Source organism: Coregonus clupeaformis, chromosome 15 (genome assembly GCF_020615455.1).
Source record: "Coregonus clupeaformis isolate EN_2021a chromosome 15, ASM2061545v1, whole genome shotgun sequence".
NCBI lineage: Eukaryota > Metazoa > Chordata > Actinopteri > Salmoniformes > Salmonidae > Coregonus > Coregonus clupeaformis.
In genome coordinates, this window is record NC_059206.1 from 4687089 (window position 1) to 4710984 (window position 23896).

The 23896-nt window shown below is 45.0% G+C and overlaps 1 protein-coding gene across 1 annotated transcript in view; it reads left to right on the top strand.

Moving 5' to 3' along the window:
• The first annotated feature begins 1305 nt into the window (after positions 1-1305).
• The window catches only part of rapgef1b (Rap guanine nucleotide exchange factor (GEF) 1b), a 77593-nt gene continuing 55002 nt past the window's right edge, over positions 1306-23896 (top strand). The window contains exon 1 of the mRNA XM_041897644.2: positions 1306-1582. Coding sequence (XP_041753578.2) covers positions 1555-1582 — 28 coding nt within the window. The 5' untranslated portion in view covers positions 1306-1554. The remainder of the gene's footprint in view (positions 1583-23896) is intronic.

Sequence of the window (23896 nt, forward strand, 5' to 3'; positions counted from 1 at the left end):
GTCATATCTACTACACACCACACCACTGTACAAAGTACACTAACGTGTCTACATACAAAATCACATTGTGGGTGACACTATCAAACAAAACTCACCTGCAGCCAATGAACAACATTGTGGGTGACAATCAAAATAAATAATGTGAACAATATTGAATGGAATGACACTGACTAATCACTCAGTGATATGGAGTAAATAGCAGGAGCTTAGAGCTACGTGGAAGAACTGGCAGAGGCATTGGCTGTGCTGTATGTTGAGGCACCCATAGGGAAACAGCTAACTAGCAGACAATCATTCTGTCAATGAGCAGTGCTCTATCCTGTCCTGACAGGCCCGTCTCTCCTCAGGAACTCACTGTTCCATTTTTCCTCTCTGTGATTTCACCATAGCCCCTGGAAATGCATTCCACACACACACAGTGTACACACACACCAATGTGTGCATGCGCACACACATACTGTACAGATATGTACCCATACACATGAATTACCTAAAGTCAGAGGGCAGGCCTGCTCCATGTGACTTTAGTACACTCTTCTCACATTGCAAATATATCTGCTGCAATTACAACTGGCACCACACATTGATAGGACAATGTACTATAACTCAACAGTGATATACCACAAATGCCGAAGATTTGAGAGAAAAGCTTGAGTCATGTCCATGTCAACCTCTCAGCTTGAGGTCCAAGATTCCACTCCATTCTTCTCCCCTGGCCCCTCAGGAGATCAGCGGGTGACCCAGATCACTCCACACTGACAGGAGGGAACGTAGATCCACTCTGCCAGTCATATAAATTATTCAGAACAAGAAGGGCATCCTCACACTGACTACTTCATGATGTGCCAGACACTGCTTTGTGAGTGCTTTAATTTAAGCACTAAACCAGGATTATGTCCTTTAAGTAGGCATATGATTGTCTGTTAGGGCCACCAGGGTTGACAGACACTGAGCAACCTCATACAGTATATTTTATAAGACTTATAATATAGAATACTTTCACATACTTTACAAAATATCCAGTAGAGGGCACTCTGACAACAATTATATATTTCTACAGCCAAGATTGACTTCATAAAGATTTAAAATAAACCTAAATACAAATGTATAAGCCTATTGTATTTGGTCGGAGTACTGTTAGAAACGGTTTGATTGTATTGCTCACCTCTGACCAGCCCAAAATGCTTCACAGATTGTTGCCACAGGGGGCACTTTCCATTTAAATTAAAATCCCTCTTGTTGACAGAACGATGTAGCTAATTCCATGCGCGAGGAGGTGCTGTTGTGCATCATGCGGAGGACGCACGGGGTCAAGGCAGCGCTCATGTGTTGGACTCTCCGCTCAGTGAAAATTGCTTGGACACAGAGAGAAACAGTTTCACACGTTGATGTGTGCCACAAATCTGGTCTCGTACCTCCAGCGAATTCATCTTACTGACACATGTGTGAGCCAAGAATGCAGGAATAATCGAGGGAGACACGGCGAGACGCTTTGGTTTCTGGCTAGTTAAGTTTTTGTTTTTTACGGCGAGTGAAATCACTGCTGGCTACGAAATGTCGGGGAAAATAGAGAGTAAGCAAGGTAAGCAGCCCAGCCGACTGGCCCCTCATCATACTTCTGCACCATGTCGGGTACTGGAATTTCACACATTGGGGATGGGTAGGCCCGGTTTGTGAGTCTCATTCGGGGGTCTTCAAATATTGGCAGGCATACATAGTACAAGCTTTTTGCTAGCCGTGCTCGTGTGCAGGAGATTGGTTTTCTGTCTTACCCAGTCGAACGAACGGGTGTTCCATACCATAGCTGTGTGGGTAGGGATAGCGGTGTAGAAAAGCTAGCTAGTTAGCGTTGGCCAACATTCCAGCGCTAGCTCTTTTCCTTACTTACCTTAAGCAGCAAGCTTATACATATTTTGCTAAGTAGTCGAAGTAATGACTGTAAACATTTAGTTCTCAGCTTTATCTAGTTACCCTTTCTCCTTTGCAGATGTTTCATACCTAAGGTTAGCTTAGCCAGTTGAAGAAAACGGTAGCTATCCGCTGCCTGGATGGATGATAAAAACAGTGGGACAACACCACACAGCTGGCAAGCATATCTTGTGTGGTAGCCAATTACCTTGCAAGCTGGCTCAGTAACTTTAGCTAACTCTATTTAACCCACCAGCTGTAAGTGGAGTAATGTCACACCGCCCTCCCTGTGTTGTCAAATTCACTTTCCATTGTGCACGTGGCATATCTGCTTTGCAATGACATTTGTTTTAGCAGTGTCTGGTACGCTATTGACAGTATATTCACATTAGGATGAAAACGTTAACAGTATGCAATATAAAGCATATATATACACACGGTGTTCAGTGCAATGGGATGGAAACCAAGGGTGGTCTGACGCTGCTTTTGAAAACTCTTTCCCTACTAGTATCCCACCCCTCCAGCTGTCTCCCGGTTTCGCCTCTCGACCCTGGGCGGTGATGCATGTAGCTCACTGGGTGGGGGTGTGAGTGTTGTCCACGGAGAGAGTACTCCAAACAGACGTAAAGTTTCCGATTGTTGGTCAATTAGTTGTTATGGCAGCAGCCAAGGATTGCCGTGATGTGCGCACAGAGAGAGAGAGAGATATGACTTTAAAGGTCGCGTTTTGTGCACAAATAAAGATTCACAAAGTATAGTAATTGTTTTCTGCCCTATGAATGAATGACGTGAGTGGGTGGCTGGTCTCCTGGGGTTTTGCCATCTGCGCGTGTTTACCGGGTCACCTGTTTGAGCCTGCTGTCTGTTTCACATGTGCCCATCGATCCCAGACACTGTATTTCCCCCCCAGGGCAGAGCAACAGACTATGCTGGACGCCATTGAGCTGGAAACGGGGACTAGGCTTGGCCCGTGCTCCATGGAAACAAACGAGGCAGATGCACGCCAGTGGCATAAGGACTGGGTGTGTAGCAGAGCTGGAGAAAACTAAGCATATGTTTTGTTCCCCTTAGAGAGAGAGAGAGAGAGCAAAGGGAAGAGTGTATGTTGTGTGGGCTGTAAGGAGACACTTCAGATAGCTCAGGCTTATTGTTAAGAGGAGATCATTTAACCAATTCCTTGACAGACAGGGCAATACTTGAACTGAAGCAGATAGGGAGAGAGTGTGTGCGCACATATGACACTGGGGTAGTTTGATGTTTCCGTTTACATTTGAGTTCCCCGTAGGCTGTGTGCCTGATGTGCTTGTGTACATTTCTATCAGGCCTATTATTCTTCCGACAGACTCGTCGTCACTGGTGTTTGCGCTGATGTCACAGGCCACATCAACACGCTCCATTATCACCATGGTGACAGTGTCCTGCTGCTGCTGTATCAGGCCCAGGGGGGAGAAACACCATCACCTGTTTGGAAATGTTCTCTGTGTTTTTGTCTGCTGAAGGCACTTGGGATGGCACCTCAGAGGGTGGCTGTCCTGACTGCAACCCCCATCTCACATACACACACACATCCTCCGTTCACTGGGAGGGCTTCAACAGTAACAAATGCTGTGCCTCTGGTGTCGCCCCAAAAGCTAACAACAGCCGGAAGCCAATCTCACATCCTAGCGTTTTCCTCCCACAGTGAGAAAATTAACTGGGTGGAGGAAGAATTGAGTTTGTGTGTTTGTGTTTTTTAATGTGTGTGTGTGTTGTGTTTTCTTCTTATTTCTAGTGAGTTTTTGTTCTACTCTACTTTTTTTATTGTATTGCATTGTTGGGAAAGAGCGAGCAAGAAATGCATTTCACTGTACTAGTGCACGTGACAATAAAACTTGAAACTTGTCTTAACTGATGAAGGAAAGGGGTCCTCAAGGCTGCTTTGAAGTGCTTTCGGATGAATGGGGTCCATTGCACTACTACAAGCTGTGTGTGTGTGGGCCTTATGATTTTTCCTTTTTGCGCCTGTAAATGTTTGTTGCTGTGACAGTTGTTCTCGCGGCTATGTTTTTTGTTTGTAAAATTTCAACAACTTCTATCCCTGGGGTAGAGGGGAACAGTGAAATAGGACAGCAAGGGATTTCTTATTGTAGTAAACTGCTGTGACAATTCTACTGACGCATATTTAATGTAGCCTAAAGTATTCTGTTTGTGATTTATGTTGTTTTTGTACAGAATCAAGTTTTTGAATGAATTAGGAATTCTCTATCTAGCTCCCTCTCATGGGTAGGGCCAGACATTTTATATTTAAATTCAATAAAACTTTATTAATCCTCTCAGGGCCAATTTAAGAAAGGCAAGGTTACGTCAACATCCTTCACTGTATAAAGAGACTTGTAGTTTGGGTCCAGCTTGTCACAGACTAGGTGGGGGGTGGTGAGCAGCACTGGGCTGTTCAAATGACTATCTAGGAGTGGGTTGTTTCAGGCTATTTCCCCCATAGGGACAGCTGATGTGAGACAGCTATTTCACTTTAATAATGGAACACTAGTCACTATAATAATGTTTACATACAGTACTGCTTTACTCATTTCATATGTACAGTGAGGGAAAAAAGTATTTGATCCCCTGCTGATTTTGCACGTTTGCCCACTGACAAAGAAATGATCAGTCTATAATTTTAATGGTAGGTTTATTTGAACAGTGAGAGACAGAATAACAACAACAAAATCCTAAGAAACACATGTAAAAAATGTTATGAATTGATTTGCATTTTAATGAGGGAAATAAGTATTTGACCCCCTCTCAATCAGAAAGATTTCTGGCTCCCAGGTGTCTTTTATACAGGTAACGAGCTGAGATTAGGAGCACACTCTTAAAGGGAGTGCTCCTAATCTCAGTTTGTTACCTGTATAAAAGACACCTGTCCACAGAAGCAATCAATCAATCAGATTCCAAACTCTCCACCATGGCCAAGACAAAAGAGCTCTCCAAGGATCTCAGGGACAAGATTGTAGACCTACACAAGTCTGGAATGGGCTACAAGAACATTGCCAAGCAGCTTGGTGAGAAGGTGACAACAGTTGGTGCGATTATTCGCAAATGGAAGAAACACAAAATAACTGTCACTCTCCCTCGGCCTGGGGCTCCATGCAAGATCTCACCTCATGGAGTTGCAATGATCATGAGAACGGTGAGGAATCAGCCCAGAACTACACGGGAGGATCTTGTCAATGATATCAAGGCAGCTGGGACCATAGTCACCAAGAAAACAATTGGTAACACACTACGCCGTGAAGGACTGAAATCCTGCAGCGCCCGCAACTTCCCCCTGCTCAAAAAAGCACATATACAGGCCCGTCTGAAGTTTGCCAATGAACATCTGAATGATTCAGAGAAGAACTGGGTGAAAGTGTTGTGGTCAGATGAGACCAAAATGGAGCTCTTTGGCATCAATTCAACTCGCCGTGTTTGGAGGAGGAGGAATGCTGCCTATGACCCCAAGAACACCATCCCCACCATCAAACATGGAGGTGGAAACATTATGCTTTGGGGGTGTTTTTCTGCTAAGGGAACAGGACAACTTCACCGCATCAAAGGGATGATGGACAGGGCCATGTACCGTCAAATCTTGGGTGAGAACCTCCTTCCCTCAGCCAGGGCATTGAAAATGGGTCGTGGATGGGTATTCCAGCAAGACAATGACCCAAAACACATGGCCAAGGCAACAAAGGAGTGGCTCAAGAAGAAGCACTAGCCAGTCTCCAGACCTTAATCCCATAGAAAATCTGTGGAGGGAGCTGAAGGTTCGATATGCCAAACGTCAGCCTCGAAACCTTAATGACTTGGAGAAGATCTGCAAAGAGGATTGGGACAAAATCCCTCCTGAGATGTGTGCAAACCTGGTGGCCAACTACAAGAAACGTCTGACCTCTGTGATTGCCAACAAGGGTTTTGCCACCAAGTACTAAGTCATGTTTTGCAGAGGGGTCAAATACTTATTTCCCTCATTAAAATGCAAATCAATTCATAACATTTTTCACATGCGTTCTTCTGGATTTTTTTGTTGTTATTCTGTCTCCCACTGTTCAAATAAACCTACCATTAAAATTATAGACTGATCATTTCTTTGTCAGTGGGCAAACGTACAAAATCAGCAGGGGATCAAATACTTTTTTCCCTCACTGTATATACTGTATTCTACAGTATTTTAGTCAATGCCACTCCGACATTGCCCGTCCTAATATTTATGTATTTCTTAATTCCATTCTTTACTTTAGATTTGTGTGTATTGTTGTGAATTGTTAGATACTACTGCACTGTTGGAGCTAGGAGCACAAGCATTTCGCTACACCCGCAATAACATCTGCTAAATATGTGTATGTGACCAATACAATTTGATTTGGTAGTAGGGATGGGAATTGCCAGGGACTTCACCATACGATATTATCACGATACTTAGGTGCCGATACGATATATATTGCGATTCTCACAATTCTATATGTATTGCGATTCTCACGATTCTATATGTATTGCGATTTGATACTGTGATTATACTAGTGGGTAGTGGTATGTCATGCCACTCTTAGTAATAGTGACAGTGTAGAAACACAGGCTTTATAATTAGCTCAGTGACTTCTCTCTGATTGGACAGAGCCAATGGAGTAGCCGGCCTCAGCGGAACATCAGTTCCTTATTTTAGCCACCCTGCCTGCCCTATCCCCAGCTGTGTGTGTGTGTGTGCGCGCTCGCCTCAGAGTCATGTATTCAGAAGTTCTAAATATATGGCTCTGGTTATGACTGCAGGGTGTCTCACGTGGTTCATGTACATTTTGGTGACTAAAAGAGTCCTCAGCTATAAGCCCTGGTGCTGCAATTTTGAGGTTGGGAGGAAATTAAGTATTTTTGCTCACCCTTGGAATGAGAGACTTGCACTTACCCTATAGACCTACATGGGCTGTAATTATGTGTTTGGGAGCGCACAAGTGTGTGAGAGGGAGACCGAGAGGGTGGAGACAGGCTGGAGGCCTGGTGGGAATGGAGTTACTGACAGAGTACTGTCCCATCTGGAAGAAACGAAGGATGGGACAAACAAATGGAGGAAGGAGAGCGATGCAGAGCTGAATACTACATTGGAGGAAAGCAGTCTTTCTCCAACAAGATTTTCATGGCCGAAGGGTTTTGTAGTAGTTACTGAGGACACTCACTGTTTCATTTTTGGCATCAGTTGTGGAGCCCTATAAGAAATGTTTCCAAGAGTTACAACCATCTTCGCTTTATGGAAACCACTCTTGTACAGAAGCTTTTAGCACTGAAGTGACTTCACACAGGGGTTGTGCAACATCCAGCATCCACCCTTGTACCAGTTCCAGTGACTTCTTGGTTCTCTGTGGTGTTCTGTCATCTGATGCAGCAGGGCAAGTGATTTGATCACTGTGTTTACATCATGGACCCGGGCCCTGCAACCCCTGTGGTCTAAATGTCAATCAATATTCAATCAAGCCTTCTCTGGATGTCACTGATACAGAGAGTCATGGACTAGCTTACCTTGGTGATGATTGACCTGACTTGTTTACTGAGAACCACTGCTGAAGGAGACGAGAGTACGTGACTGCAGCCATATTTCTCAAGACTTTTACTAGATTCTTGTTCAACCTCTTGTGATTCAAGGAAACTTTTGATCCAGCTCATCGTTAAGCCTGTTCTATTTTTGAGATCTTTCCGCCCATGTTATGTGGTCTGAGTCAAGCAGAGTCATGGGACGAGTGATTAACATGACTGACAGTCATAGCCAGAAGATTGGCCAATTCACATTCTATGTGAAGTGTGGAGTTCATCATCACACAGTGGTGGCTTGACTGTAAACAACAGTTGTGAAATGATTTATACTCTGTAAATTGGTTAGTGATCATCATCTACCTAGGTTGCCTACATTCCTTTGAGAGGTGACTGCAAACAGTGGTTGGACAGAACAAGCTCACGGTTGAATCAAACTGGACGACCTGGACCAAGTGTCTGATCGGAGGACTTCAGGTCTCCTGGATGGGAAATTTAAGCTGGAAGAGCCAAGGCTCTTCTGAAAATACAGACTCCTCTTTACAGGGAGAACTAGATGAGGAACAGCCAGGTAAACCAACACACATGGTCGCATCAACAGGGATTGCAGGTAAACCAACACACATGGTCGCATCAACAGGGATTGCAGTCATTGCACGACTACAGTGATGTGTATGGTTAAATGTTGTTTCAAGAGTTTGGCGGTACTGACCACGACAAACTCACTGCACATTGATCTGGTACTGGTACTCCCTGTATATAGTTTAATTCTTGTGTATTTTATTCCTCTTTGACTATTTTTACAGATTTTTTTTTAACGCTGCATAGTTGGGAAGGGCTCGTAAGCAAGCATTTCATGGTAAATTCTACACCCGTTGTATTCGGCTGACTTACCGTGTTTCATATTGTAATGTTTTTGCTATCTATCTAAAATGGTTGTTGAATGGTTTTATTTGACCTGACAAGTGCGGCAGGTAGCCTAGCAGTTAAGAGCGTTGGGCCAGTAAGGTCACTGGTTCGAATCCCCGAGCCGACTAGGCAAAACATTTGTCGGCGTGTCCTTGAGCAAGGCACTTAACCCTAATTGCTCCTGTAAGTCGCTCTGGAAAAGTGTCTGCTAAATTACTTAAATGTTAAACGTAAAGATGGTTAGATAAAGACAAATGAAAAATACTATTCCCCATTGCACCTCAGCAGGCATATTTGTTCTTGCGCTAAATGCATCCATGCTTGCATTTGTTTTCTTTTGGGGGGGATGGATGGATGGACAAACCTCGCTCGTGTTCTTTTCTTCTCAAAGACTAGCCTGTCAAAGCCATCCTGTTTTAGAGCTTTTATGTAAAGAAAAATAGAAGCGCTGGCATGAATGAAGCGCTGGGGACATTCCTCCCTAGGCTTTTTGTGTAGTGTGGCTTTTGTGAAGGCGCTCATTTGCTGTGCTGAAGTCTAGGGTGGACCCAGCCAGCCAAAGGAGGCAGCTAGACACAGCTCTGTACAGCCTGGCCTGCCCAGACTAGACTGCATGGGCCTAGGCTCTCAACCCTGAGTTGTCTCACTGTTTCATCCATCTGTACATCCACCAGCTTCAGAAACCTTTTTGGGGTTTAAATTTCAGTTAGGCGATGTGATGTCAGTCTCAAACTACTAGTCGGTGGCCTTGTCTATCTGTGCCATGTGAAAAGTAGCAGCAACATTTACTTGCAATATGTAGCGTCAGCCACATTAGCCCTGTTTATTTAGCTTCGTAATGACTGCCTCTTCGGCTCAGCCAGTTAGCAGTGTGTGAACCGAGATACCCTGGTGTGCTGCTAGCCTTGCATGGAGAGAAGAGAGGCTCCATAATTGAGGTGGTTGAGTCCATCATTGTGTAATTACACAGCGCAGAGTGGCGTAATGCCTTGTTTTGAAAACACGGCGTCCGCGGTGCGCCGTCGAGCCTAATGAAACTTTGCTGCTGCGTTTAACCTGGCAGGTGGTAAAGAGTGTCTGAGGACTCCTGTGTGTCTGTCTCTGTGTGTGTGTGTGTGTGCATGCGTGCGTGCCCACCGTGGCCTGTGCAGTCACCTCAGCTGTGGTGATGAGGCCAATTGGGGCTCAGCAGTGTGTGAGTAATAGTCTCTGTGTCAAACAGGCAGACTGGTGGCAGATCTAGAAACCAGCTAGCTAGTACAGTAGTTAGACAGTCACTATAGGCCTCACTGCAACCAAAGCTGAGCCAAGCAGCAGTAGAGGTGGGTCCCTGCCTGCAAATGTCTTTGCTGCAAGTGATGGTATAGGTGCATAACCACTAATTCACTTTGTGCTTTTTGCTCAGGAAATGTTACCATCTCTTATCACTTTTGACCTTCCCCACTCAAAACAAACACACAAACACTGTCTTTGGATAGTCAGTAATTTACTTAGTCTGGGTCCACATTGAGGCAGTGTGCACATACTCTGAGTGTACAAAACATGAATATAGAGTTGCATCCCCCAAGTTGGCTAGATGTCCTTTGGGTGATGGACCATTCTTGATACACACAGGAAACTGTTGAGCATGAAAAACCCAACAGCGTTGCGGTTCTTGACACAAACCGGTGCGCCTGGCACCTACTACCATACACTGCCCATTCATCCTCTGAATGGCACACATACACATCTCAATTGTCTCAAGGCTTTAAAATCCTTCCTTAACCTGTCTCCTCCCCTTCATCTACACTGATTTTGATTTGACATTTTTTGTTTATTTAGCAGACGCTCTTATCCAGAGCTACTTACAGGAGCAATTAGGGTTAAGTGCCTTGCTCAAGGGCACATCGACAGTTACTGGCCCAATGCTCTTAACCACTAGACTACCTGCCACCCTGTATTGATTTAACAAGTGACATCAATAAGGGATCATAGCTTTCACCTGGTCTGTCTATGTCATGGAAAGAGCAGGTGTTCTTAATGTTTTGTACACTCAGTGTATGTGCACATACACACACACACACACACACACACACACACTTTGTTGTCCTGCAGCAGACCCGGCACCAGGATAAAATGACTAAAAGCTCTGCATGCTTCCCATCCGAAACAGTTCGGAACAGTTCATGTCCTTATGACAACATTTTGTGACGTTTTAGTTTGTTTTGGTCTTGGGTAAGAGTTTTTTTCTGTTGTTTATGAACACTACATTTTTTCTCGAGGTAAGCTGAAGTTCGGTAGCCAAAGTCTACGCCCCTACATTGGTCAACAGTAGGGATTCTTCAATGAAGTGTTTGTACACATTCAATGATAGACGACTCGTTTTATGCAAATTTTTTCACTTGAGAAATACTGCACCAAATACTGTATCTTAGTTAGATGTAAGATCTCCTCGGCAAAAAAAGGTACAAATGAATGACACATTTCTTGAGTTATCTTAGATTCAGACTATTTTGAAGAAGTGTATATTGGCTACGGCGTCTTAAGATGGACAAAGTAATATTGGCGCTTTTTCAAGTTTTTCAAGCAAAGGTCTTTTTAAAGGAGTATGTGAGCGCACTCGTTCGGCTAGGCGACAGCCGAACTAAAGCGTGTGGAAGTAATGGGGCAGTTGAATTTAGCGAGGGGGTAAAAAAATTTTTGGGGTTCTTGCATTGGAATTCTATTGAAGCTCATGCTTTTGACCAAGAAGTGACAGATTGGCGTGAAATCTCCGCTGCACTCCATCAGCACCATGGACAGCGCCCTAAACACTAAAGCAAGATTTTGATCAAAACCAACCAGCTAGATAGTTTACCTTTTCAGAAGAGCCACATTTACGTGTCCTTAAACAGCCTATAACTAATTACTATTCCTTGTGTTTCGATCTGTAGCATATGCAAAACTTTATAGCCTATTGTTTTATTGTTTTTTACTTTCCTAAAACAATAATTGTCCACCTCAGAGATTTGAGCACTAAATGCATCAGGGCATTGCATGCATAGCCTATTGGCTTAGGTGTACGCTGTTTTAATATTAATATATTGTGACGTCACGAGAGGCTACACAGCTTTCAGCGGGATTGCTCAAGTAGTGCATGGAGACAAGGTTCAAACAAAACAAGGATTTTATTATAGGTCTTGGGAAATTAACGAAAATATAACAAAATTCTGTTCTCTTGTGGCTCTTTAAGGGTTAACAGTTCAGGGATGTCTCTTCCACATCCAAAATCATAATTCTCACTCGCTCAGATAACTTTTCCCCAGCCTTACTGTAGTCCACGTTGCAGCTAGTGGCCAACCCAGCAAAAAAGTCCTTCCAAATGTCTCTCACGTATTTCCACCGGTGCATATATCCAAAGGTGAGTATTTCCCAAAGGTAAGTATCTCCAAATCCTTATATTCCTCATGGAAGTGGACGTGCAGCACTCTTGTCCTCCAGAGAGCCCAGCTTGGAGACTGTGTCTCTTCCCTTCCCAAACCTTCAGCTCATCAGCTCCTCATTTGTTTCAGCTGCGTGGGAAGATTGGCCATAGAGGGTTGGAGTTCCCGACCATACCAGCAGATGGAGCCATAGCTGTCTGGGTTTGCAGCCACCTCAGGGGGATGTAACGTCCCTCCAGGACACAGCCTCTCGTGACATCACACATCCCCCTCCTCGGGACCGACGTCCTCGTCGGGGTAAAGGCAGCGAAGAAGGCATCACGCCGGGAGAGGGCGTCCGCATTGCCGTGGTGCTTGCCAGACTGCTCTCTCTTCAACTCCTCCAACTCTAGGACCAGGGACTCAGCCTCCTGTTGTCTCTCCTGGAGTTTCTTACTGAACGCATCAGCCTTGGTTTTAGCAGAGTTTAGCTTCTGTTGAGCAGCTTTCAGTTCCTTCTCTCTCTCTGCCTCCGCATTCTTCATCTTGTTCTCCAACACCTTGTACTTCTCCTCTGCCTTCTTCTGGACCTCCTTACTACTGCGCAGGGTCTCCTCACACTCCTCGATGGTCCTGCGCAGCCTCTCCAGCTCCTCCTGTTGCTTATGGAAGGAGCTCTGTTGGAGTTTAGCCTGGAGGATATCTAACTCTTCTGTCTTCATGTCTAACTGTTGCTTTAACAAACGATACCTCTCAGCGGTCCCCTTCAGACCAGACAGTTCTTTGTCCAGATTCTGTAGCTCCGTCTCTGTGTCGGTCTGGGCACCTGCCATCCCTATCAGAGCCCGGGCGGGAGTGAGTAACTCGGAGGATTGCACCGGAGCCTTCCCAGGATGAGTCTTGCCTCTCCGTTTCCGAGGTACTCGGGTTAACCTCTCCTGAGACTCTCTCCAGAGTGGGTAAAAGGCTGGGCAGTCTCGTCCAATTAGGACAGGGACGGGGAGGGAATCAACCACCCCCGCCGTCGTGTGTATGGTTCCCCGTGTGCTGGTCATTGTAAGTTCAGTAATGGGGTATTCTCTGGTGTCCCCATGGACACAGGAAACTGGGAGGACTTTCCCCGGGGGTCAGACACGTTGGGCCCACCAAATCCTTACGCACCAGGGTGGCCCGGCTACCAGAATCCAGTAAGGCCTCCACATCATGGTGATTCACTGTTACCGGGCAGGTGGGGGGTCGATCTGGGCCGCCATCTACGACTCCCAAGAGCGAGGCAAAACGGTGTGTGGGTGCTGAGCTGGAGGACTCCGCAGTGGGCATAGGTTCATCGGCTGGTTTCCCACACTGCCAGGAGATATGTCCCATCTCCCCACACCGGTAACACTGTCGAGTTTCCCCCTCCTGGTGTACTCTTCTTGGACCCGCCTGGTTTCTGGCTCCCCCTGGAGCCGGGATAAGTCCTGACGTGGCTGGGTTCGAGACCTTGGGGTCCTTTGGACGGGTTCTTCCCATTTGTGGTGGGGCCGCCCTCCTGGGGTCTTTTCGGGAAGCATTCAGCATCTCCGCTGTGGCCTGGTACTTTTCCACAGCTTCCACGGTCAGATCAGCCGTGGTCAAGGCCTGTTGACTGATGAACCGTTTTGCCTCATAAGGCAGGGGCGCGTAGGTAACGATCCACCACAACGGCCTCCACCACCGCCGCTGCTGTATTCCTCTGCGGATCCAGCCATTTCCTTGCGATTCGGACAAGTTCATGCATCTGCGCCCGAGGAGGTTGGTCTGGTTGGAAGGTCCAGCCGTGAAAGCGCTGGGCCATACCAAACTTTGTGAGTCCATATCTGCTGAGGATCTCAGACTTCAGGGCATCATAGTCAGTAACCTGGTCAGGGCCCAGGTCCCGGACAGCATTCAGCGATTCCCCGGTTAGAAAGGGGGCTAACAGACCAACCCACTGTTGCTTGGGCCAGGCTTCCCTAGTGGCCGTGGCCTCAAATGCATGCAGGTATGCCTCAATGTCATCGGTAGCTCCCATCTTAGATATAAAGTCACTTGCCTTTATTGGGCGGGTATTTTGGACAACCCTCTGTCTCTGCAACTGCAATTCCTCTGCCTTCAGAAGGTTGGCTTTCTTTTGCTCCTCCAAGAGAGCCACGTTTGCTTGCATCTGGGCTTGCTGGCCAGCAACAAGGGCTTTCAATATGTCCTCCATTTCAGTCGGCGGGAGCCTACGGCCAACTTGGAAAACTGGGTGATCAAACCTTCGGTATCCTCCTCTGACATGCACTATTAACGCTTGAGCGTGCCCGTATTCTCCACCATCTGTGACGTCACGAGAGGCTACACAGCTTTCAGCGGGATTGCTCAAGTAGTGCATGGAGACAAGGTTCAAACAAAACAAGGATTTTATTATAGGTCTTGGGAAATTAACGAAAATATAACAAAATTCTGTTCTCTTGTGGCTCTTTAAGGGTTAACAGTTCAGGGATGTCTCTTCCACATCCAAAATCATAATTCTCACTCGCTCAGATAACTTTTCCCCAGCCTTACTGTAGTCCACGTTGCAGCTAGTGGCCAACCCAGCAAAAAGTCCTTCCAAATGTCTCTCACGTATTTCCACCGGTGCATATATCCAAAGGTGAGTATTTCCCAAAGGTAAGTATCTCCAAATCCTTATATTCCTCATGGAAGTGGACGTGCAGCACTCTTGTCCTCCAGAGAGCCCAGCTTGGAGACTGTGTCTCTTCCCTTCCCAAACCTTCAGCTCATCAGCTCCTCATTTGTTTCAGCTGCGTGGGAAGATTGGCCATAGAGGGTTGGAGTTCCCGACCATACCAGCAGATGGAGCCATAGCTGTCTGGGTTTGCAGCCACCTCAGGGGGATGTAACGTCCCTCCAGGACACAGCCTCTCGTGACATCACAATATATATATACAGTGGGGAGAACAAGTATTTGATACACTGCCGATTTTGCAGGTTTTCCTACTTACAAAGCATGTAGAGGTCTGTCATTTCTATCATAGGTACACTTCAACTGTGAGAGACGGAATCTAAAACAAAAATCCAGAAAATCACATTGTATGATTTTTAAGTAAATAATTTGCATTTTATTGCATGACATAAGTATTTGATACATCAGAAAAGCAGAACTTAATATTTGGTACAGAAACCTTTGTTTGCAATTACAGAGATCATACGTTTCCTGTAGGTCTTGACCAGGTTTGCACACACTGCAGCAGGGATTTTGGCCCACTCCTCCGTACAGACCTTCTCCAGATCCTTCAGGTTTCGGGGCTGTCGCTGGGCAATACGGACTTTCAGCTCTCTCCAAAGATTTTCTATTGGGTTCAGGTCTGGAGACTGGCTCGGCCACTCCAGGACCTTGAGATGCTTCTTACGGAGCCACTCCTTAGTTGCCCTGGCTGTGTGTTTCGGGTCGTTGTCATGCTGGAAGACCCAGCCACGACCCATCTTCAATGCTCTTACTGAGGGAAGGAGGTTGTTGGCCAAGATCTCGCGATACATGGCCCCATCCATCCTCCCCTCAATACGGTGCAGTCGTCCTGTCCCCTTTGCAGAAAAGCATCCCCAAAGAATGATGTTTCCACCTTCATGCTTCACGGTTGGGATGGTGTTCTTGGGGTTGTACTCATCCTTCTTCTTCCTCCAAACACGGCGAGTGGAGTTTAGACCAAAAAGCTCTATTTTTGTCTCATCAGACCACATGACCTTCTCACATTCCTCCTCTGGATCATCCAGATGGTCATTGGCAAACTTCAGACGGGCCTGGACGTGCGCTGGCTTGAGCAGGGGGACCTTGCATGCGCTGCAGGATTTTAATCCATGACGGCGTAGTGTGTTACTAATGGTTTTCTTTGAGACTGTGGTCCCAGCTCTCTTCAGGTCATTGACCAGGTCCTGCCGTGTAGTTCTGGGCTGATCCCTCACCTTCCTCATGATCATTGATACCCCACGAGGTGAGATCTTGCATGGAGCCCCAGACCAAGGATGATTGATCGTCATCTTGAACTTCTTCCATTTTCTAATAATTGCGCCAACAGTTGTTGCCTTCTCACCAAGCTGCTTGCCTATTGTCCTGTAGCCCATCCCAGCCTTGTGCAGGTCTACAATTTTATCCCTGATGTCCTTACACAGCTCTCCGGTCTTGGCCATTGTGGAGAGGTTGGAGTTTGATTGAGTGTGTGGAAAGGTGTCTTTTATACAGGTAACAAAATAAAATATATTAAGATGGGCAAAAGAACACTGGACTTTTTCTTTGCAACTCTGCCTAGAAGGTCAGCATCCCGGAGTCGCCTCTTCACTGTTGACGTTGAGACTGGTGTTTTGCGGGTACTATTTCATGAAGCTGCCAGTTGAGGACCTGTGAGGCGTCTGTTTCTGAAACTAGACACTCTAATGTATTTGTCTTCTTGCTCAATTATGCACCGGGGCCTCCCACTCCTCTTTCTATTCTGGTTAGAGCCAGTTTGCGCTGTTCTGTGAATGGAGTAGTACACAGCGTTGTACGAGATCTTCAGTTTCTTGGCAATTTCTCGCATGGAATAGCCTTCATTTCTCATAACAAGTATAGACTGACGAGTTTCAGAAGAAAGTTCTTTGTTTCTGGCCATTTTGAGCCTGTAATCGAACCCACAATTGCTGATGCTCCAGATACTCAACTAGTCTCATGAAGGCCAGTTTGATTGCTTATTTAATCAGCACAACAGTTTTCAGCTGTGCTAACATAATTGCAAAAGGGTTTTCTAATGATCAATTAGCCTTTTAAAATGATCAACTTGGATTAGCAAACACAACGTGCCATTGGTACACAGGACTGATGGTTGCTGATAATGGGCCTCTGTACGCCTATGTAGATATTCCATAAAAAATCAGCAGTTTCCAGCTACAATACCCATTTATAACATTAACAATGTCTACACTGTATTTCTGATCGATTTGATGTTATTTTAATGGACAAAAAATTGCTTTTCGTTCGAAAACAAGAACATTTCTAAGTGACCCCAAACTTTTGAACGGAAGTGTGTATGTATGTATGTATGTATGTGTGTATATATATATATATATATATTTATTTGGCCAAAGAAAATGGCTCAACAGAATGAAAGAACACTTGTGAACTGGTTTAAACCTTCACAGAAGTTTTGAACAGGCTATATTGCAGCAATTACCAGGAAAGGCCAGTGCCTACCATACCCAACAAATTAGATCAATAGGCTACTGATATTTATTTTACAACAGGCCTACTTATAACCTATCTTAAATTAAATACGGAGCACACTATTAAAAAGACAGATCAAACTTAATTTAGCTAACGAAAATGTCTCAACAGAATTAATGAAAGCACGTTTTGCATATTTAAAGAAATGCTTTGGATTAATAAATAGGCCTACAATAATAATAATGATATACAATTTTAATAATAATAATAATAAAACAAATGATTATAAATACGAAAAAATAAATACATTTAAGTTCCAAAATTGCATCTTACCTGAATAGCTAGTTGCACAATAGCCTGCTTTGGCCGCGCCAACTTTCTTCTCATCTTTGTCCACTACAATATTACAACTTTTCCATACAGACATTCCCCTTGTAGCCGGGCATCAGACTAACATTTTCCCCTGGTTGCACTAGTGCCACTAAGTTTTTCAGTTGGTGGCACCAGCCCATGATTTGGATGCACACAACAAAATATGTGCAATAGCAAAAATTAGTAGGCCTATCAACCTATGAAGTAATTCAAAGTGCTTTATTAAAAAGTGTAATAGTCTACTGAGATGGTGTTGAAGAAATACATTATTTCATTATCTTGTGATATGATTCAAAATATTTTGATGTGCAACCTAATCCAGTGATTGTCATGCATTTTGGGTAGACAATTATGCTATTGTTATATTATACTGTTAAAATACACTACATGACCAAAAGTATGTGGACACCTGCTCATCGAACATCTCATTCCAAAATCACAGGCATTAATGTGGAGTTGGTCCCCCCCTTTGCTGCTATAACAGCCTCCACTCTTCTGGGAAGGCTTTCCACTAGATGTTGGAACATTGCTGCGGGGACTTGCTTCCATTCAGCCACAAGAGCATTAGTGAGGTCGGGCACTGATGTTGGGCGATTAGGCCTGGCTCGCAGTCGGCATTCCAATTCATCCCAAAAGTGTTCGATGGAGTTGAGGTCAGGGCTCTGTGCAGGCCAGTCATGTTCTTCCACACCGATCTCGACAAACCATTTCTGTATGGACCTCGCTTTGTGCACAGGCATTGCTGAAACAGGAAAGGATGTTCCCCAAACTGTTGCCACAAAGTGGGAAGCACAGAATCACTAAGAATGTCATTGTATGCTGTAGCGTTAAGATTTCCCTTCACTGGAACTAAGGGGCCTAGCCCGAACCATGAAAAACAGCCCCAGACCATTATTCCTCCTCCACCAAACTTTATAATAATAATAATAATACGCCATTTAGCAGACGCTTTTATCCAAAGCGACTTACAGTCATGCGTGCATACATTTTCTTTTGTGTATGGGTGGTCCCGGGGATCGAACCCACTACCTTGGCGTTACAAGCGCCATGCTCTACCAGCTGAACTTTACAGTTGGCACTATGCATTCGGGCAGGTAGCATTCTCCTGGCATCCGCCAAACCCAGATTTGTCCGTTGGACTGCCAGATGGTGAAGTGTGATTCATCACTTCAGAGAATGCGTTTCCACTTTTCTAGAGTCCAATGGCAGCGAGCTTTACACCACTCAAGCCGACGCTTGGCATTGCGCATGGTGATATTAGGCTTGTGTGCAGCTGCTCGGCCATGGAAACCCATTTCATGAAGCTCCCGACGAACAGTTATTGTGCTGACGTTGCTTCCAGAGGCAGTTTGGAACTCGGTAGTGAGTGTTGCAACCGAGGACAGACTATTTTTACGCTCTACGCGCTTCAGCACTCGATGGTCCCGTTCTGTGAGCTTGTGTGGCCTACCACTTCGCGGCTGAGCCGTTGTTGCTCCTAGATGTCTCCACTTCACAATAACAGCACTTACAGTTGACTGGGGCAGCTTTAGTAGGGCAGAAATCTGACGTTGAAAGTCACTGAGCTCTTCAGTAAGGCCATTCTACTGCCAATGTTTGTGTATGGAGATTGCATGGCTGTGTGCTCAATGTAATACAACTGTCAGCCACTGGTGTGGCTGAAATAGCCGAATCCACTAATTTGAAGGTGTGTCCACATACTTTTTTATATATTGTGTATTTTATTTTAATAGAGATACATTTGCCTGCATCTTTATGTGCCCTAATATCATGGGCTAATTCACCACCTGAGTAAGTGGGAACTCAAAACTATAACTAACTCTAAAGATAATACCCACTCATAGTAGCCGTGTATTAATCTAACAGTACGTTTAATTTCCTTTATTTTTTTCTTCAGTTGTAGCCTACCATCTAATGAGGCCTATGCACTCGCAATGGCCAATGCGCATTTCGCGTGATTACCTACAGAAAGCTGAGAACATCCTCTCTCCATCTGTGACAACAGGATAGCTGTGTTTTTCCAGCAATTGGATTTAAAAATGTTCTACAATCAGAACACTTCTTTCTCCGGGAGCATTTGAAAGGAGAGCGAGAGTGGGTAGCTCCACACAGCAGCAGGCCCCAGTGAAACAGGTACAGGGGCAGGCAGGCAGGCACTTTCATTACAGGAATCATGAGGATAATGTACTTTACTGTTTGACCAAATCATGGTTTTAGCCTCCTAAAAAATAGGATGTTTTTAGTGAAGTGAATGAATATGCAGCCCGCGCCGATGCAACCAATACATTTTTTTCCTCCCACAGCCAGGTATCCTATGGGTCGCAAAATGTGACTAAATGTAGGCTTTTCCCTGTAGGCATACTCTCTAACTTTCGTTTTACTTCAATGAAAAAAGGACTCAATCTTCGCAATCAACAGTAGCCTCTCCTCACCAGCAGGGCAGCCCTGGACAATTTGGCCGGCAATAATTTTATTCATCAGCTTTTCATAAATTGTATCGTCCAAAAGCTGGCAATTACCGGCTAATGGAAACCCTGCACCCCAGTGGCTTTCCATAGCCCCCCTGCACACACCACGGCGCGCTCTGTCCATTGTGCTGACACAGCGGAGATACAGATTTTGCAGCAACCTGGCACTTAATCATTTGAACTTTTTTGGATTCTAAAACTAAAACTGAGGGGGCACAAGTTTCAACTGATGGGGCAAAGCCCCCTTTTGCCCCCTTGTGGAGCCGTGTACATCCTGCAGGAGTTGGTGTATGTAGTGTAATGTAATGTAGTGTAATGTAAAATAATCTAAACCTCATTATGTGTGTTCTGTTATTGTAGCCTGAGAGGAGGGGGGAGGGGAGCAGAAATAGCAGCGTCTTAGGCTGACTAGGGGACAGGACGAGGCGTGTGGGGAATGTGAAACTTCAGGGCTCCCTGTTTAGGCATGTCAGGGGTGTGTGTGTGTGAAAGGGGGTATCCCTTCCTCCACTAATCCATTTCCGAACCCAGTTGAAATAGGAGGCAGAGAAGGGTGTGTGTGAACTCTCTCCACCCTCTCTTCCCTCTCTTCCCAACCCCATGACAGCCGTTTGCCCCCTCACCAATCCCTCAGACATCTGTGTCACACAGCATGACTCACACGCGCACACACACGCACACATACACACACTAGTCATCCCAGCAGGCAGTGCGACGGTCGGTTGCTTGCAGCCCCTCTAGGCAGTGCGGGGTCTTTCTGCTTGAGTACATCAGGCTTGGCCTGACCCACTTCCTCATGTCCTCTCCCTCTCCTCCTGCAACAGGCCGTCTGGAGGCTAGACCCCGGCAGGGACCTCTCCTGGCCAGTCCTGCCCACTCTGAGCATCTCATGTAGGGAAGGATTCCCAGCTGATGCCCCCTATCTCTCCGTAGTCCTCATCTCTCTCAGCACTGACAGAGTGTGAGCTGAATGAACAGAGGAGGATTGTCTAGAGAGCGAGCGAGAGAAAGAGGCTAGTAGTACTCTCTTCTCTCCAATGTGCTAAAGGACATTTACTAATCTCATCATCATTAGTTCTTGCTCACACTTAAGCAGCGCTGAAGTAATTTGCTCTTCTGGGGCTGTGTGTGCTTCGAGTGTCTGTCTGAAGAGCTTTAGAGGCTCTCTCCCTCTCTCTCTGCCTTTCTCTCTCTCTGCCTTTTTCTCTCTCTCTCTCTCTCTCTGCCTTTCTCTCTCTCTGCCTTTTTTTCTCTCTCTCTCTGCCTTTCTCTTTCTGTCTCCCTCTGCCTCTCTCCACCTCTTTCAATTCAATTTGCTTTATTGGCATGACGTAACAATGTACATATTGCCATATCTCTCTGTCTTTCTCTCTCTCCACCACCAAACAACAGTGGTTCACATCATACGGAGCTGCTACTGCTATAGGGCCTAGTGTTTATCTCCCTGGATCAGATGGTATATGTCTCTCTGCTCTCAGCTGCTGACTGCATTTATATCAATATAGGAAAGGCCCTAAAGTCTATAGACGAGATGAAAGATGGCCAAAAAAGTGGCACCGTTTCAGAATAAGAGACAAGAAGGACCAGGGGTCATCTCATTTTCCACCTCTCATTCATTTTCCTGGCCATGTAGCTGACGTACACACATTTCTGTCAGTTTGTAGCTGCTGAACTGACATTTCTATCAGTTTGTAGCTGATGTACACACATTTCTGTCAGTTTGTAGCTGACGTACTGACATTTCTATCAGTTTGTAGCTGACGTACTGACATTTCTATCAGTTTGTAGCTGCTGAACTGACATTTCTATCAGTTTGTAGCTGACGTACACACATTTCTGTCAGTTTGTAGCTGCTGTACGGACATTTCTGTCAGTTTGTAGCTGTTGTACAGACATTTCTATAAGTTTGTAGCTGCTGAACGGACATTTCTATCAGTTTGTAGCTGCAGTACGGACATTTCTGTCAGTTTGTAGCTGCTGTACGGACATTTCTGTCAGTTTGTAGCTGCTGTACGGACATTTCTGTCAGTTTGTAGCTGCTGTACGGACATTTCTGTCAGTTTGTAGCTGACGTACAGACATTTCTATCAGTTTGTAGCTGACGTACGGACATTTCTATCAGTTTGTAGCTGCTGAACTGACATTTCTATCAGTTTGTAGCTGACGTACAGACATTTCTGTCAGTTTGTAGCTGACGTACGGACATTTCTGTCAGTTTGTAGCTGCTGAACTGACATTTCTATCAGTTAGTAGCTGCTGTACGGACATTTCTGTCAGTTTGTAGCTGCTGTACGGACATTTCTGTCAGTTTGTAGCTGCTGTACGGACATTTATGTCAGTTTGTAGCTGCTGTACGGACATTTATGTCAGTTTGTAGCTGCTGTACGGACATTTCTGTCAGTTTGTAGCTGCTGTACGGACATTTCTGTCAGTTTGTAGCTGCTGTACGGACATTTCTGTCAGTTTGTAGCTGACGTACGGACATTTCTGTCAGTTTGTAGCTGCTGTACGGACATTTATAAGTTTGTAGCTGCTGAACTGACATTTCTATCAGTTTGTAGCTGACGTACACACATTTCTGTCAGTTTGTAGCTGACGTACACACACATTTCTGTCAGTTTGTAGCTGCTGTACGGACATTTCTGTCAGTTTGTAGCTGCTGTACAGACATTTCTGTCAGTTTGTAGCTGCTGTACGGACATTTCTGTCAGTTTGTAGCTGCTGTACGGACATTTATGTCAGTTTGTAGCTGCTGTACGGACATTTCTGTCAGTTTGTAGCTGCTGTACGGACATTTCTGTCAGTTTGTAGCTGCTGTACGGACATTTCTGTCAGTTTGTAGCTGCTGTACGGACATTTCTGTCAGTTTGTAGCTGCTGTACGGACATTTCTGTCCGTTTGTAGCTGCTGTACGGACATTTCTGTCAGTTTGTAGCTGACGTACGCACATTTCTGTCAGTTTGTAGCTGCTGTACGGACATTTCTGTCAGTTTGTAGCTGACGTACGGACATTTCTGTCAGTTTGTAGCTGACGTACGGACATTTCTATCAGTTTGTAGCTGACTTACGGACATTTCTGTCAGTTTGTAGCTGCTGTACGGACATTTCTGTCAGTTTGTAGCTGCTGTACGGACATTTCTATCAGTTTGTAGCTGCTGAACTGGCATTTCTATCAGTTTGTAGCTGCTGAACTGGCATTTCTATCAGTTTGTAGCTGACTTACGGACATTTCTATCAGTTTGTAGCTGACTTACGGACATTTCTATCAGTTTGTAGCTGACTTACGGACATTTCTGTCAGTTTGTAGCTGCTGTACCTACATTTCTGTCAGTTTGTAGCTGCTGTACGAACATTTCTGTCAGTTTGTAGCTGACGTACACACATTTCTGTCAGTTTGTAGCTGACGTACACACATTTCTGTCAGTTTGTAGCTGACGTACACACATTTCTGTCAGTTTGTAGCTGACGTACACACATTTCTGTCAGTTTGTAGCTGACGTACACACATTTCTGTCAGTTTGTAGCTGACGTACGGACATTTCTATCAGTTTGTAGCTGACTTACGGTACGCAAATTTCGGTTCGCTTGAATTCCGTGGTCCGGTTCCCTTTTTTACGACAATGTGAATGAAAAGCTCCCCAGGTTCACTTGTCATTATTCCTGCACCACACACTAGACTACTGCAACAGCGTTTCCCCTGCCATAAACCCTCACATTGGTGCCTCAAAAGAGAGAAGATGATGATGTGCAGATTCGCGGAAGAAAAGGTGTGCCGTTTTGGGATATTGATTAGCGATTGTCAAGGAAGCACAGAAATTCCAAAATGTGTGAGGTTTTTAGTTCAGATTATTTGTTTGCAATATATGTGATCTATATATATGTGATCTATAGGCTAAGAGCTTCATAAGCTGCTTATTATCGTGGGGTTTGAATAGTGTGAGAAGACTATATTTGGTGAGCATCACAACATAGGTTTGTATAAACAACAGGGTATAAAATCTATTCTAGCTCTTAAAGGGGCAGTAGCCTACCTTGGGTGTACAATTTTCAATTACAGCATTATTTATTCTGCAGTTATACTATTGCTATCAATTTTGTTACAAATCATATTACAATTATTATGTCTCATATTTTAACTAAATGCAATCTTT